This window comes from Syngnathus typhle, linkage group LG1 (assembly GCF_033458585.1).
Source record: "Syngnathus typhle isolate RoL2023-S1 ecotype Sweden linkage group LG1, RoL_Styp_1.0, whole genome shotgun sequence".
Classification (NCBI taxonomy): domain Eukaryota; kingdom Metazoa; phylum Chordata; class Actinopteri; order Syngnathiformes; family Syngnathidae; genus Syngnathus; species Syngnathus typhle.
This window is the reverse complement of record NC_083738.1, coordinates 7,893,121-7,910,000: the sequence shown is the minus strand read 5'-3', so window position 1 is coordinate 7,910,000 and position 16,880 is coordinate 7,893,121. Positions and strand designations below refer to the sequence as shown.

General features: G+C 40.3%; 1 protein-coding gene across 1 annotated transcript in view; it reads left to right on the top strand.

Moving 5' to 3' along the window:
- tenm1 (teneurin transmembrane protein 1) overlaps window positions 1–16,880 on the top strand; it is a 166,236-nt gene that overhangs the window by 70,473 nt on the left and 78,883 nt on the right. Inside the window, exons 6-8 of the mRNA XM_061286297.1 lie at window positions 4,715–4,917; window positions 6,886–7,093; window positions 14,955–15,056. Of these exons, the coding sequence (XP_061142281.1) occupies window positions 4,715–4,917; window positions 6,886–7,093; window positions 14,955–15,056 (513 nt within the window). The remainder of the gene's footprint in view (window positions 1–4,714; window positions 4,918–6,885; window positions 7,094–14,954; window positions 15,057–16,880) is intronic.

Sequence of the window (16,880 nt, the reverse complement as noted above, 5' to 3'; positions counted from 1 at the left end):
CTTTAGAGTAGCTACATGTCGATTTGCCAGTCATCAGGCATTCAAATCACTCTGCCAAATGTAATGTATTAATCAATTCAAACAGTGTGCACAGTACGTGTATGTGGAACAGCTTTGTGATACCCGAACTTGACCTTTTTATCACAAAAATATATTATAGGTTGAAATTCACTATGTTTTTTAAAAGTTGCATTGACACTATGTTATTGGTTGGATTCATGAGGGAAAAAACTGACACGAGATGCTTGGTCACATTACTCACATCTACAGTACATGTGAAGGACTGACAGATTGTCTTATTGACAAGTTGTTAAAAAAAAAAAAAAGGTATTACACTTATCCGTTGGTTGGTGCTAAATATATATAATAATAATACACCTTTGTATATTTAGAGAGAAATATTCAATTCACCCCAGTCTTTTTTGATTGAGTAAACTACCTGGGAGCAATTTTGCCATAGTGAGAGAAGGTCCTGCTTGAATAGCAGGCAGGATGGATTCGGTGTAGTGTGGATTTTGTAATGTTCATATACTCTTACCCAAAATAGCTGTTAATTAATGGGTGAAAAGCTCAGTGTGGGGGCAGTACAGTGGATGCCCGCTCTTTGCCTGTGAATAGAGAAAATCTGCATATAATTGAGGCACAGTGAAAAGCATTGGGCAAACAAAAAAACCTCAACGAATGTTGATAAAGTGTCAGTATGCATAGGGGGGTTAAACATATCTAGAAATATTGAAAATAAAGTCCACCAAAAATTACAAATATGCAAAACTGCAGGTGTGAAAACGCAAGTATGCTGTATTTTATAAATTACCAGTATTGTTTTGTCCCAGTATGTCTGTGTGGAAAAGGACATTTTGTCTGATTTGAACAGAAAGTGAGTTTTAACAGGGTCGGGAACTGGACAAAGGACATTTGGTCTGAGTTTTACCAGGGTCTGGGACTGAAACCAGCTGTGAACCCCTGATTTAAAGTGACCCTGGGCTTTTGCAAATTATTTTCACATTTGATATTGTTTTTCTTTTATCTTAAATCAAAATCACCCACTGTTTGTCGAGGTAGGAATAATCTCATCTTTAATTAATGGTTAATATTCATTAGAATACATAGTATACTATTTGTTTTGTAGAACACCAACATTTTACACTTAGTCCAATGTTGGAAAAAGTTCACTAATGGAAATCTCACGGGGTCCTGGGATAAGTAAGTTTATAGAAAGGCAGACCTGTCACTCACAAACGTAGCCCGAGGCTTTGATGGTGGACGGTGAGGATGCAAGAGTAATGGAGAGCCTGAAGGCCAAGAGCATTATCTTCTCCTGACTCTGACTGACACACATTAGGCTGCAGAGTGGAGAGAGGTGGCTGAAAGCTTATTAAGCCACCTGCTCAAAAAGACCTCGGTCGAATCGAAGTAATTATACAGACCTTGCCCATTGTGATATTTTTATTCAACCTGCAGCAATTTTGCTTGCTTTTGAAACATGTCTGCACTCACGTGTGTGATTGACATCAACACTCTAATATGGATTAACACACATACAGTTTCAGTCCCTCCAGACATGTCGCGTTATCCTAGACATCGACTGCACTGGTACTCCACTTCATTAAAATCTCAGGGCTAAAAATATTCATGCCAAAGACATTTTACTTCTTTTGAAAAAATGATCATGTAAAGTGTCATTGTTTTACCTGAATTACCCCGAGGCAAGAAAAAATAATTAGACCTTGTGCTCCAAGTCCTAAAGTAGCTCAGTCATTAGCTGGTCAGGTGCACACACCACAATGAAGATGGCAGATCTTGGGCTTTATTTATAGCAAATGGTTCTCGTGACACAATTCAGAGTTTTGTGCTCCCAAATGGCACATTTCAGATGTGGGTCATCGCAACGTAAAGAGGGATGGAGACAGAGAGACAAAAAAAGCATGAAATCAGATATGCTCCAATCGGGATTTTGGTTGTTACAAAATGCAGCCAACAAACGTTATGTATCTGCCAATGCAATCACATTGTAAAATGCACAAATGGTTTAATTGGCCAGAGCAGCGTCATTATGTTGTTGGTATCATATGCAAACATGCCCATGAAGCATTTTTGGTTTTAACCAAACACTAATTTCTCATAAATTTCTCCCACAGCACAACACTCATACTCTGGTGCGGAACAAAACAACCAGTTCAAGACCCCCTACAACGGGTGGTCTCATTGTAGCACCATCCAGTGTTATACCACCGGAAGGAGTTCAATGCAGGGAACTTCCTGAATTGATTCAGAGTATATAGAGCCAGCTGATAATAAGGTTTTAGTTGGGTCGGAGGCGGGGAGTTAGGTTTGAAATCAACCTGATTATCTTTAAAGCATTGATTGACAGCAACAATCACAAAGCCCTAGATGTGTCAGAGTAACCATTCAGTATGTCTGTTTTCTGCTGGACCTACACATTGTCTCCTTGCTCCCTTTTTTTCAGGAGAAAAAGTGTATGCTGTGTTTTTTCAGCTGAGAAAGATTCAAGAAGGCTTTTTCTTCTTTCTTGCATCAGCAGCAGTAAGCTGACACTGCCAGCTTCTCTTTTTGACGCGGTACTTTCTTCATGGCTCATTCCCCCGCCCATCTTTTTCTTCCTCCTCCTACAAATCTTCCTCTCCACCCCACTCAATACCCAGACTTGCAGAGGCCCCGAGCTCTGGTGTCTGTCCTCATATTGCATCATACGAGAAGAGCTTCAGTACAGTAATTAGCATCAGAAGAACCCGGTTGCTCATCTCCCTGCCAGTCAGCTGGCTTGCCGTGCTACATGCGCTTGTGTCTGCCTGCCTGTGTTGTGCCAACTGACATGCCGGATTCATGTCCTATTCATCTAGAGTTGAATAAAAGGCTGCTTTCCTCGGGACATCCATCCCTCTGCTGGCCTTCATTTTTGTAGTGAGGCACAGGAGTGAGGATTAGCATTAAAGGGAATAGACTGAGGAGGTATACTCAGCAGGAATGCATAAAAGCAAGCCTTAGTTCTGCCAAGCTGCTTACATCCTACGACTATAATTGGAGAGCATTCTGTATGTTCTTCTCTCTGTCCAATCACATTGCAACCAGAGGACCCCGAGCATTTGGGCAGGGATTGTTTTGCATGAATACTCAAATTGCCTTGTTTTTAAATTAACTTTGTGTGGTAGACCTTAGAGGTTGTTAAAATAAAATAAATTTTCCAGCTGAATTCCTTTCCCCCAGTGATTTTTTGGAATTGCATCATTTGGGAATCCAGAAGTCCGATGTCTTTTCTTTCTATTTGTTGTCAGCACAGTTCACACTACAAAGGTTGTTTATACGGCTCTGTTGTGTTTTTTAACTCACATATTACACACTACAATTCCAAAGATATCTAGACATGAGTTTGGAATTTATTAAAACAAAGAAACACCCTAAAGGCAATGTTTGACAGAACATGCCGTAAATAGGAAAGGACCAGACGAGAAAGCTCACCCCTGACAATGCCGCTTTGTGCAGCCACATGCATCACACATGCTTTAATCCACCACTTGGTGAGAGCGCACATTCCAACCGACGGTGGGCAAAGACTTGGTCACCAATTATTTGCAGGAAAGACGGAGAAAGACAACTATTCAATCACATGCCCATCGGCCATTACTCTGCGGGAATTGCTCCCAAGTCAGCCATTTCTACTATGACACTACCGGCCAAAGCCTGGGAAGCTATCCAACCGACAAGAAATTTCAGAAAGTCGATACCCTGATTTTTAATGGTAGGCCATGACATCACCTCATTAAGAATTATCAGCTCTTGCCCATAAGATATCTTGTGAGATCCGTGTCATTACAGTCTCACCATTTTGAAAGCCAGACAACAGTATTAAGTGAACAGTGGCATCACTGTGCTCTCTTGCTGACTGTCTTTTGATGGCACAAGATATAGGACAGCTGGCCTGTGGTTGTGCATGATGTTGCCATAATGGAGAGGTAAAGCTGTGGCCATTACAGACAGAGAGCGCACAGACTCATCCATGAATCTGCCCCTAACTGTTCATCTGCCTTTGTGGCCGTAACTATCGGCAGGCTCCCTTCTGTCACCATATTTCCTCCACTTTCTTTTAGAGGCACAGATATATCTCTCCATAAAAGCAGACACAAAGAGGGCTGAAGAGGTTCACCTGCTCCTCCAACACAAAAGACTGAGGCCTGGTGGTTGATAAAGGCTTATGGAGAGGCAAGGAGCTAATGGTCAAAAGACTTTTGGTGATGCCTATTCTCTTGTCTCTATACACAAAGACACACAGTCAAGACGTTATCTCCCTGCCATGATTCGATTTGGGATTGCATGCATACCTTTTTTCCGCTCTAACTTTACTATTTTTTTTGCGCGCACTATATTTATTGTCAAAAGATGCTAAAATATCACGAGTCACTGTCTCTGTAGATAGTACTCAGACAAAAGACTTCCTTTTAAAGGAGTTCAATGCAGGTCCTTTCCAAAATACTGCCAACACAGTGTCTGTTGAAAAGCAGGTTTTTTTCTAGCGATGAGTCATTCCTGATGTCTCTTCAGTCTCACTTCATTAGGAGAGCTGTTGATCCCATTGATGTTTAAGGACACCAAGCTGGTATTTAATTTGGCTTTTGATTGTGAAGAGAGCCCCTTGTTATCCTTGATAAATCTACACTATATGACCTTAACACGAACTATTCGTATTTTTGTTCAACAGAAAAGTGGGTGCGCGGACGGACCATTGACCGTGGCGAGGTTGACGTTGGAACACAACAGAATCAGGCCATCCCACCAGGAGTCTTTTGGAGGTTTCATATGACTGTGCACCATCCAACCCACATCAAGTTTAATCTCTCGCTCTCCCATAACGCACTGCTGGGAGTCTACGGGCGCAGGAATATACCGCCGACACACACACAGGTAAGGCACCACGGTCGTGTCAGACACACTCTCAGCAAGCAACATGTCATGGCGATCAAAAAGGATGTGTTTGAATACCAATGTTTCAATCAGAATCAGCTTTGTGCATGCCGTACTCATTTATAGTACTCCGCTCAAAAGTCAACTTTTTGCTTCCAAATGCACAATTTCCATCTTGGAAACAAGAAGCCAAAACCTTGCAAAACGGTAGGTTTTGTTTCCACTGTTTTTGTTTGGAAAAAAAATGACTTTCCTCATTTTTTCCCTCTTTCATACAGAGTAAAGCAGTGCCTCTGTTTAAGCTGCCAGTGTGCCAGTTTTCAGTCAATCTCTAAATTGAACAGAGTAATTCTTCATCTGCAGTGTGGTTTTAAAGCTGCCCGCCCAGAACGATATCAGGTCACAAGAAAAATAGAACGTCACATACGAGTGCTTAATTCCATACTCATTTATAGGACCGCATTTGAGCATCAATTGTGCCAATGACACAATATGAAGAGACACACACAATAAAATCAGTGTAGTTCAGCATTAATAGTGACAATGGCTACTATTTTACTTAACATCTATTTTAATTACTGTATATGTATTGGGCAGCATGTATGTTGCTTTGCAAACATCTTGGACCACTATCTAGAGCATGGACTGCCAACACAGCTCAAACTTGAATAAAGGTCCTAGTTGAATGCTGTATATAATAGATATTTGTTCTTTGGGTAGCTTTGACGTTTTTGACCCTGAAAAGTTTAGGACAGCGCTACAATCTCAAAACTGAGTTAAAAGTAAAGGAATCCAAAGTGTTTGAAACAAACCTACTACTGAGTCACAGAAAAGCAATCAACCGCTGCGATATTTCAACGGAAGCAACACTTTTTAAAGTAGCTGGAAGAATCAGTGAATTGCATCTTAACAGAAAAATAACTCGTAAGAGGTTTAAGTGACCTTGTAGAATATGTGTAAAAGCAAAACATCTGTCAACTACTGTACTTTGAAAATACCATATTTTCCGCACTATTAGGCGCACTTAAAAACGTATAATTTACTCAAACAACCACCGTGCGCCTTATAATGCAGAGTGCCTAATATATGGATCAATTGATGAATTTGTCTATCCATACTGGTTGTACACAGCGCTCTGCCAAAATGCTTCAGTACGTTTTAGTACGACTAGTAAATTACAAGGTCGCATCGCTTCCCAGCATTACGGCAACCGTGGTCAGGGGGCGTCACTGAGTAGCTGTTGGACCCGCGAGGCGATTTCATTTCAAAATAGGCTGTTCCGTTAATGTTTTCGAGTACGTTTACCGATCAATATGCAACGGAATCATAAATAAGCAGCACCAATGTGCTAAATTGGTCTTTAGTCGGTTCCGATCACTTTTATGGGAGAGAGTTTGAGAAACGCGATTGTTTACCGAGGGCTCATTGGTTATTGTCTCGTGGATGCAAACCACAACCCTAGTCAACCTCAGTTTGATGCAGTATAGCTTCTATTATATGCGCCTTTTAATCCAGTGCGCCCTATATATGAAATATGTTCTAAAATAAAAAAATTCAATGAGAGAATCTTATAATTCAGTGTGCCTTATGGTGTGAAAAATACGGTATTCAAAAGAGTGAGTGGTTAGAATTCTAACATTTCAATTAATTACATTTAATTCATTTATTTGGCTTCAGTTGTGTTGCTAAAGATCTGCAATTTGGCTAAAAAGCATAGCCGGTGAACCTTGCACACTGATGTCTGAAAGTCAAGCTGGAAGGAGCCACAGGGTCACACTACCACTGCACCCATACAAAGACTTTCTGATTACCTACATCTTATTTTTATTCTTTCCCCATGCCGGCAAGACTATTTTAAATTTCATGCTTTGTTGGTGAAACTTTACATATGTCATTGAATTTCTTGAGTGCATGAATTCTTTCTTTGTGGATACAGTTAGTAACTATCGCTTGTTTCCTTTTGTTCAGTTTGACTTTGTGAAACTGCTGGATGGGAAGGCACTGCCCAGGTCTTTGAGTGATCCTGTTTCAGCTGGCAAATCACCTAAAGGTCTGCTGTTGAGCGGCCTCCAAGAAATGCGTTTTATTGAGTACATGGACCCTGGCACCTGGCATCTGGCTCTCTACAACGATGGCCGAAACCTTGAGCAAGTCTTACTTCACAGCACTCCCATAGGTGAGAAGAACACTTGCATATTCACAGGTGGCAATATTTTGCTTGGTTGAGTCACAATGCGCTTCAACTATATAATTACTAGTCTCAGAGCTCATCATTGCCTTGTCCTCTCTCAGTTTTCATCTGCTTATATATATAGACATGTTGAAGTGTCAAGTCATTTACTTTTGGAGAGAACTTTCCATGTTTTTCAAGTCAAGTGAACTTGGTGTGGAAAGAGACAGCCATTTGAAAGAGAATGATAAGGACTGCTTGTAGTAATTTTCTAAACCTGGTGCAGCTCTGGTTGCTATGACAACCATGGATCCCAGCGTCATTTGGAGTCTGAATAATGCAGGACTACATGGTTGAATACTGACAAGTGGATAATTACCAGCGGCCGTTTTCATTTGGGCTTCCATTAAATGAAGGTTCTGGAACAGTCCAAACTTCGAGAGGTTGTAAGAATTTTATAGTCAGTACGGGAGAAAAAATATTTTTCATTTCTGAGAGAACTAGTACTTGTAACATAAAATGCATTTCAGAATAAAACTACAAGTGTATGGGCTAAAACCCACTTACGACACCAATATAGAAGGGAAAATTGCAATGTTTTTATTTTGTGGTACTGTCGTGAGTAGTGAGAGTGGGAGCAGTTGGTAAGTAAAATAAATGAATCACTTCAAATTTGGCCATGGTTGGAATAATGTTGGCCTCCATTGTATTTAAATATATAAAAACTTAATTAACTTTATTTAATTTCAATTAAAGGATGACCATAACCTGCAGGCATTTTTACACATAGGGCAATGGTGCAAAACGTTGACTGCATCCCAGTGATGCCAAGTCTTGTAACACCGAAGAGTAACACACTCTAATATACCGTACTTTCCGGACTATAAGGCGCACCGATGAATGGCCCATTTTAAAACTTTGTCCTTATATAAGGCGCACCGGACTATAAGGCGCACCATTAATGCATCATGCCAGATTTTTAATCCAAATCAGACCATTCTCCATTTCATCTTTTTTATTTTAACTTCAGACGCAACAAATTACTTTATAATCACAAAATAATGATCCATAGTCTTTTTGATTCGTGATTCATAGTCTTCAGCGGGCCACTTATGATTGATTTCATGACACAATGCTTCGGGCCAGTTTAAATTTAGGAATTTGGTCCATATATAAGGCGCACCGAACTACAAGGCGCACTGTCAGCCTTTGAGAGAATTTTAGGTTTTTAGGTGCGCCTTATAGTCCGGAAAATACGGTACTGTGAACTGCCCACAAATATTAGTTGAAACCGAACAAACATTTTGCAAGCCCAGTGTTAATTGCGTCGAGAATTAGGTTGGACTTCTCTGGGCTGTAAGGCAAGGTATTTGTTTCAAACATTGCAAAGTGCATTCTGGTCAGAGGAATCAATACAATATGTGAGGTGAGGTGAGGCTGTTACTTTCAGCATGTCTAGACTGCAAGGAATGTCTCGGAACTTGGAAATGGATTTCACAAAAAATAGCCCCTTTGACAACCTTGCTTCTGTGTGAAGCTACAGAAAAAAAAACATTGTCCTGATATTTTTTCTTTCATTTTATCGTAAATCCTTTATGCAATGACTGGCAACATGGAACCAATAAACATAGGTTTTGTTCCAATGTTCTCAAGCAGTTGGCATGATTGGTTTGAAGACTGAAATATAACAAATACATATGGTAAATATAGTCAAATATTAATGGCAGCTAGCAGTATGTGATTGTCAAAGGGCTTGGCTTAGAAGCGAAAAATAATGGATTGATAATAAAAGCTAATTTTACCAATTCAAAGAATGATTACAAAATATCACTGCTTTGTTTTGGATGAAAGAAATAAAACCAACTGTTCCACGAGGCATTCTGGTTTGAGACCCTATGTGCTGGAGCTCCGACTGGAGGCTAAGAGGAAGATAAAATACAAGATGTTCATTGTCGGGAAAATGAGATTTTGCGCAGCAAATAGTAACTTGAGCCAGCAATGAATAAATGAGGGGTCTACTCTTTAGGGAAAAAAATAAGATCAATTAACCTTCCTCAATTTGACAAAGGAAACATTTGAGAACATAGAATATGAAAACAATAAGTGAAGTCAATGCTTTACCCAGATACTCGTGTATACTTGTTGTCATAAAAACACATGGATGGCTATAAAGTATGGTTGCAAAAGCAATGAGGTATGTGATTACGTGTACTGCAATGCTGTCATGGGCAATCACAATGATCGTTAATTTCCTGAGACATTATAAAAGGGACAGTGAAACAACGTTTAAAGCTGCATGTGTTTGGTTAGCTGACTGCAGGCTTGTATTATATCAGTCAAATATGATTTTGTTTATTTAAAGACCACCTGTGTGTGTGTGGGGGGGGGGGTGTCTGCGTGTGTGTTTGCGTGTGTGTGTGTATGTGTATATATACATATACCGTAATTTCCCGACTATAAGCCGCTACGTTTTGCTCAGGTTTTGAACCCTGCAGCTTGTTTTCCGGTGTGGCGTGTCTACAGATTTCTCGTGATTTTTGTGATGACTTGATCACTTATACCAGGGGTCACCAAACTACGGCCCGCGGGCCGGACACGGCCCGCGGGACCGTTTAATCCGGCCCGCCAACCCTGAATAAATTGTATTATTAAACTTTTTTTTTTTTTTTTTTTGCTCATTTTGCCTGCAATGACTGCGTTTCCCCAGTAGATGGGGAAGCGCTCGCCTGCGCATTTACTACCGGAAGCCGTGTCAGAAAGCTCGGTGCACACTCACAAGTGCGTGTACGGACATGGCGCACTCGCGCTCTATTTGTATCAGTCCCGAATTTAGAGCGTGGGCTGTGACGACAGCATTCTTGTAATTTGCGCGCTGAGCTTTCAGATGCAGTTTTGCCCTAAGGCCACCCACAAACCTTCCCCTGGAATCCTTCCGTTAAAATGTCGCCCAAGTAAAGCAGGGTGAACACAGTGCCGAGCGTTTAAAAGAGCCAATTTGGCTCGACGTACGCGACGTGACGTTCAGCCACATGAACGTCAACATCTACCCGTCACAGATCGAGGTAAACGGACCAACACCTCGGATCTCGCCTAAGAATTGCCACAACAAATTTTACTCCAGACTATGACGCACTATCAAACTTTAACAAAAAAGACAGCGGTGTCTACAAGCCTACTGGAACCTACAAAAGGATTATAAGGAAGGAACACAAGAACTTTAAGAGACTGCTCATATGTGTCAGAGAGGTTCTGCTCTGACAACTGAGCTGAACTTTTATCTGTTAAGATTGTGCATGGCACAACAGAAAGTTAATGTTCCATGGTTTTTTTTCTATGAAGAACCCAGAGAGAGTTATTTAGTTATTTATTTCCTGTTTTTTCTGTGAAGAACTCAGAGAGGGTTTAGTTATTATTTATTTCATTAATAGTGTTATTTGTTTCCTGACTTTTTTTCTGTAAAGAACCTGGAAAGGGTTATTAAATAACCGTTATTTGGTTATGTGTGGCTTTCTGGAAAACAATAAATTTTTTAAGCTCCCCTACGATCGTCACACTTTTTCTGTTACAAACTGCCACCGGCCCGCCATCAGAGAAGGGAAAGGTTATGTGGCCCTCACAGGAAAAAGTTTGGGGACCCCTGACTTATACACTCATAAAAAGGCTGTGGACCGCTGTTGTGCGGCACCACTTTGCTGGGCGGAGGGATATGGGGAGAGGAGTGGTGTGTTGATTGCATGTCCATCTGCCAGGCAAATAGTGCCGCCAGGCAAATAGTGCCGTATAATTCACGGTGATCAAAACGAGATCAAAAAAGTCAAAGTCAAAGTCTGCTTTATTGTCAACGTCTTCACATGCCGAGACACACAAAGAGATCGAAATTACGTTTTCTCTATCCCACGGTGACAGGACATATTACACGATAGACATAGAAGTAAACGACGCAATATAAATATAAGACGGACATTACTGAAGAAAGGAAGCTCTTATATACAAACCCTCATTATAGGGGGACAAAAGAAATGCATATGATGCCGCTTTTAAGTTAAAGGCAGTCGATTCGGCTCTTAACGTAGGAACTAGAGCCACTCATGCACTGTAGAGATTTCTTCTGGCCACTAGGGGGCACTGGGCTATTGTTGATGACATCTTGTTGCGTCACTCTTTTCTTTCTTTATTTCCCGGTCATGTCCGCTCTGTAGCCATACGTGTTGCTCGCTAGTCCAATGAAACTTAGCGCTTCGTGCATGAATAAAATTGCCATGAACAGACCTTCATCATGGAAAATGCTAGAAGAAATGCATAAAAGCGACAACAAAAGAGAGACTGAGAAAGTGTGTGGCGAAGTATCAAGTATTCCAATCGGACACTGAGGAGGAAGGCTTTGATGGTTTCAGTGCACAGGAGGAAAATGGCTCTTTTGTTGGTTCTTTTTTTTACCTTTTACTGGTATGTTTTTTTAACCAGCCCTGTTAGTGCTGTGCTACCGTGTTGCTGCTGTGTCACCGCCGCGTCTCAGTGACTTTTACCGGTATGTTTTTTTTATCCAGCCCTATTAGTGCTGTGTTACTTCCGTGTTGCTGCGGTATTACTGCCGTGTCACAGGCAGTGTTTGGAAAGAAATGTCGAGGTATGTTTATTAAAACTTTCACTTTCTGTGTATCGTCTTTCTTTGTAAATTACTCGCGCTTTTAGTTCGGTGCGGCTTATTTATGAAAAAAACATTTTCCTCCGATTTTTCCTCGTGCGGTTTATAATCAGGTGCAGTTTATAGTCTAGAAATTACGGTACATACATTCATATTCATACATGGGTACATACATACATACATACATACATACATACATACATACATACATACATACATACATACATACATACATACATACAGACAGACAGACAGACAGACACGTACATACGTAAAGAAAATCCTTTTTAAAACCCCACAACATACAGTATCTGATAAAAGAAATGACACAATCAGTATGTTATTTATTCACCTCTCCTTACACACACTTTTAATTGCGCATAAATCAAATACGCCACTCTTTGTCATACATAATCTCAGCTATTGTTCCTCTTTGAAGTTCCAGCATAAATGTATATATGTATCGAAATGAGTTTATGAGTATATGGCCACCTACGCATTTTCTATGAAACAGATGAAACCATGGTTAGAAAATGCATGGGCATTTCTTGTCAGCTGAGTAGTCAATTCATTTCACATTAAACCCAAGGGTCATAAAGCATGGCTGGAACTTTAAAAGGCTCATAAACTACAATTGGAATGCTTATTTGACCAATCACACCACTTGGGTGGAAGTACCTATTTTATAATCGCACTTAGCTGCAATAACTTATGGCATGAATGATTTCCAACTGAAAATGGTTTAGTCAGTGGAAAGAACAGATTATGCATGGACACACACATGCCATATAGTCAAATAGACTGGTCTTCATGCATTACTTGTTAATTGCCTGGAGAATTTTATAGCAAAGATATTGACCTGAAAATACAGAGCGTAATTTACCGTTTCAACCGTCCCGACCCCGATCATGCCGTCTCCACAGAAATAAAAGCTCCTCCCGTTATTACGACTGAAGTAGGTTTGAACCCAAATGCATGACTCAGACGAGTCAAAGTGCAAATAAAGATTCTTTTAATGAATAAATTTCAACACAAAATCACTCTTGAGGGGAAAAAGCCCAAAATGACCAAGAAACAAAAAAATCACTCGAATGAGGAGAAACAGTTACCAGAAACAAGCAAGTACCAAAGAAAAATACAAAACTAAGATTCATAATGGCAAAGATTTACTTGACACTTGACTTGGATGATAAGCTTAGAACTGACAGGACTGACAAGACAATAAGAGACATAGTATTTATACACACACACAGCAAGGAAGAACTGGTACAAACGATCAGGATGGGGAAGACAATCAAGGAACACAGACAAAGGCCAAGTTGCCCAAATGAAGGAAGAGACAGTTGCAAAATAAAACCGGAAGGGAAACCAAGACAAACTCAATTCGTTCTGGTTGACATGACACCCTTGACCTTGCAGATGAGTTCTTGCTCATTGTATTTGTCAGGTGCCACATCCAATATGAAAATGTGCGCATGCAAGTTTTTTTTTTTTTCAAGAAGATAGAAGACTCACATGAGGAGTTTTCCTGACTGTGTGGGTGATGATTGGCACTCCTCTCCATCAGTGGACGGTGACAGGTGATGGAGGTGAAAATTACTTTGGTTTCTATAGTGATGCACTGCTGTGGAGGAACTGTGCTGCCTGTCTCATTAGCATGTGCCACGCGTGCCTCAAGGCGAGACTCACGCTATATCGCTGTTTGTTTGTAAAATTGTGTGTGTGTGTGTGTGTGTGCGTGTGCGTGCGTGCGTGTGTGTGCATGAGTGTGTGTGCGTGTGCGTGCATGTGTGTGTTTTGTGTGGTCTATGCCAATGAAGAATTTGTCTTTCATGCAACCTCAATAAAAGAAGGCAAAAAACAGCTGTGGTTTGACTCTTGAGTAGATCTATATGCAAAGGAACAGAGAGAGACAGCACAGGGTTCTAATTTGTGTTGTATTTATTCTCTCCTTTTTCAATGGGAAATACATTATCAGGGGTGCATGTCACAATTTCGTTCTGGTTCTAAAAAGAGTCCCTTGAGTTGTTGCTAGGTGTTTTTTTTTTTTTTTCCTACAACCCAACCACCTGACTGGATGGATTTCAAGACTTGGAGTATGGGACTGCACAATCAGCTGATTCGCCCGGGGCTCTCTAACTTCCCATTGTAAACTTGTCCTTGACAGTCAGAGATTGATAGATGGGGCCCAATGTCATTTCTTAGGTATTGGAACCTAATAATAATACTACAATTCATGTAAAAGTTAAAGCACAGGATATAGTTTTGCATACAAACCGATAAAGCAATAAGTCTTGCATTTTTTGTTTGCACTGTAGCATGATTAAAAAAAAAAAATCACATCAACACTTAATGGTAGGGGGAATAATAAAACGATGACCCATCATTCCTTCCATCCATTCATCTATCCATTTTCTACACTGCTTGTCCTGTTCAGTGTCACAGTGAGCTGGTGTCTCTCCCGACTTACTCTGGTTGAAAGACCTGCATTAGTTGCCAGGCACTCACAGGGCACATATGAGACAGACAATCATTCGCACCAACGTTCACACAGTCACTCAACCGAGAACTGAACCCATACTGACTGCATGGGAGATAGGCAAGTAACCCATTGTGTGTGTTTCGGTCCCATGTATGAAATGCACTTTACAAATAATAAAGTTTGTTAAGAAAATGTTTGAATGGGTGATTGATTATTTGCAAGCTCAGTGTCCTAAAGACACTGTGAACATCACAAAGTTCATCTTACATAGCAGCAAGGTTATTAATGTAATGGTGCAGTGTCATTTACTGACCTCTGCATGCATTTGTTCCAGCAGTAACATCGCACAATAATCCATTCTCCACTAACTGGGTCATTCATATCGTCACATTTTGTGTTCTCCAATCTTGTTCTAAATTGTGTTCTTGTAAACAGTTTGATGATGAAGCGCTGATGTATGTAAATTTGCGTGCTGCGTGTTTGCAACCTGTAATGCAGCATAATGTGCTTAGTGCAACACAGAGTAAGTGAGTGCTTGGCCAGTCTCCAGAGAGTGATAGAAGCTGGATCAGGCTAATCTAATCGAGCTTCTGTGTCTGGGGAGCCATCCATTGCTTATCACATATTTCATTCAATAACAGAAAGCTATGCCAGTTGATGGAGTTTTCTGTAGATTATTTTCTTGTTTTCTGTCTTTAATGGCCTGAATAAATGACATGTCCATGTATGTTGTTTCATAGAAACAGTTGATGGCTGCTCCAAAGGATGTAACGGAAATGGAGAATGTGTTGCTGGACGGTGCCATTGCTTTGCAGGATTCATGGGTCCTAACTGTGCCAAAGGTAATCAAAAACATTTGAAAATGTTGTTCTGTTAAGTGAGACCGTCACTCACGTTATAGGTTGGGACCCCCAACGCTCTTCCAATGGGAGATTCAAAAGAATAGATGAGTGCATGCCCATTTATTGTTCTATTTCTAAATCAACCAATCAATCAATCAACCAATCAACCAATCAATCAATCAAGCAAGAGTCTCACACAGCCAAACAAAGGTATGGCCTCTTAATTCCGGTTACAGGGATGTTGACATTAAACATATTGTATGTGTTACACAGATTGGTGCCCAAATAAAATATTATTGATGTTTACGGGATTAGTGAAGCATACAAACACACCTAAAAAAAATGCTACATATTGTATGTAAATAAACATGAACAAATTGTTAAAAACTGCCTTGTGCTTTGCACTAGGTGCAATAATAAGGAAAAACAACTGAAAACACATCTCGCAAATCTGTTCAGTGTTTTTGTTTTGAGTGCATCTATTTACACATTTGAATTGATTTGTTTGTGAGGGCTCAATGGGTTTCACAAAATAACTGCTTGAGAGACTGTATATTCCATCTGCAAAGGTTATTTAAAGCACTGTCTGTCTGTCGGTCTGTTTGTCCACAGTTCCTTAAGGACCCTTCCAGCACATTTTTCACATTAAATGCAATCTGGGGACTTAAATGTCAGCCACCTCTGACTCACGTTAGCTTCAAAATATCTACACGTGTTGGCAAAGAGAAATGAATTGAAATAAGTAAAAAGCCAAGCCACCAAGGTCTTTGCAATATTTTCTATAATGACAGTGTGTTTGTTGCACAATTTAATGGGCTCTGCTACTGCACCACTTTTACACAGAGATTAGAGGGAATTACTATTATAGTTATTATTTCATCCTACCTCAGGATTAGTCAAATTTGTTTGCAGGTTACGCATTAGGCAACATCTACAATCTTACTTAATGAGCATTCACAGCTAGGAGTTGTCAGTTTGGTTGTGTCCTACGGTGTAAAAAAAGTAAAACGTATTCTAATAACCTAAGAACATAACATCTCATGATAAATAGTTAAATCAACCCAGCAACTGTTTCTGTATTAAATAAATATATTATCCTAGTCATCATTTTTATTCAAACTTTTACTGGGGTGTCTCAATTTCTTTTCTTACTTCTTGTTGTGAAATGTAATGTTCTCCTCTGACTTTCCCTACTCTTGTTTCCAGTCTTCTTCCTCTTCCTTTTTTTCCACATTGTAAAATGTATCTGCCTCATTGTGTTGAAACAGGTGTTCTGCTATTTCTCCTCTGATTTATTTCCATGCGTCATTTATTCGCACGCTCCTCTCATCTTCGCATATTTGATTGCATTGTGATCTCCGTTGTTTGCCAAGTTATGGAAAGAGATGTAAAAGGTATGCGGTTATTGGGACAGAGTGCAGCGGGTTATATTTACAGAGGATCAAACAAGACATCATAGGCCTACTTAGATAATATGCATTGAGTTCTCATCAGTTTTTTGCGCTAGTTGTAAGTTTTCATTTAAATCTATTTGAAATGTCTACCTGCCATCCCTCTATTCTTGCAGCATTGACGTGATGGTGTGTGTGTGCGCGTGTGTGTCTGTGTGTGCGTGCGTGTTTGTGTGTGTGCTTGCGTGTGTAGAGGGGGAATGGGGGAGAAATGTCAGTGCCTATGTGTCTGGCTGCCGCACAGGTTTCCATCTCTGCATGACGAAAACTCCTCATTCTATAAAACCCTAATGCTCTCTCGTCCCTAATCTTTCGTTTTCACGATTGTTTTCACGGCCTGTTCAGAGCAAGTGAGGTGACGTTGAAGGGATTT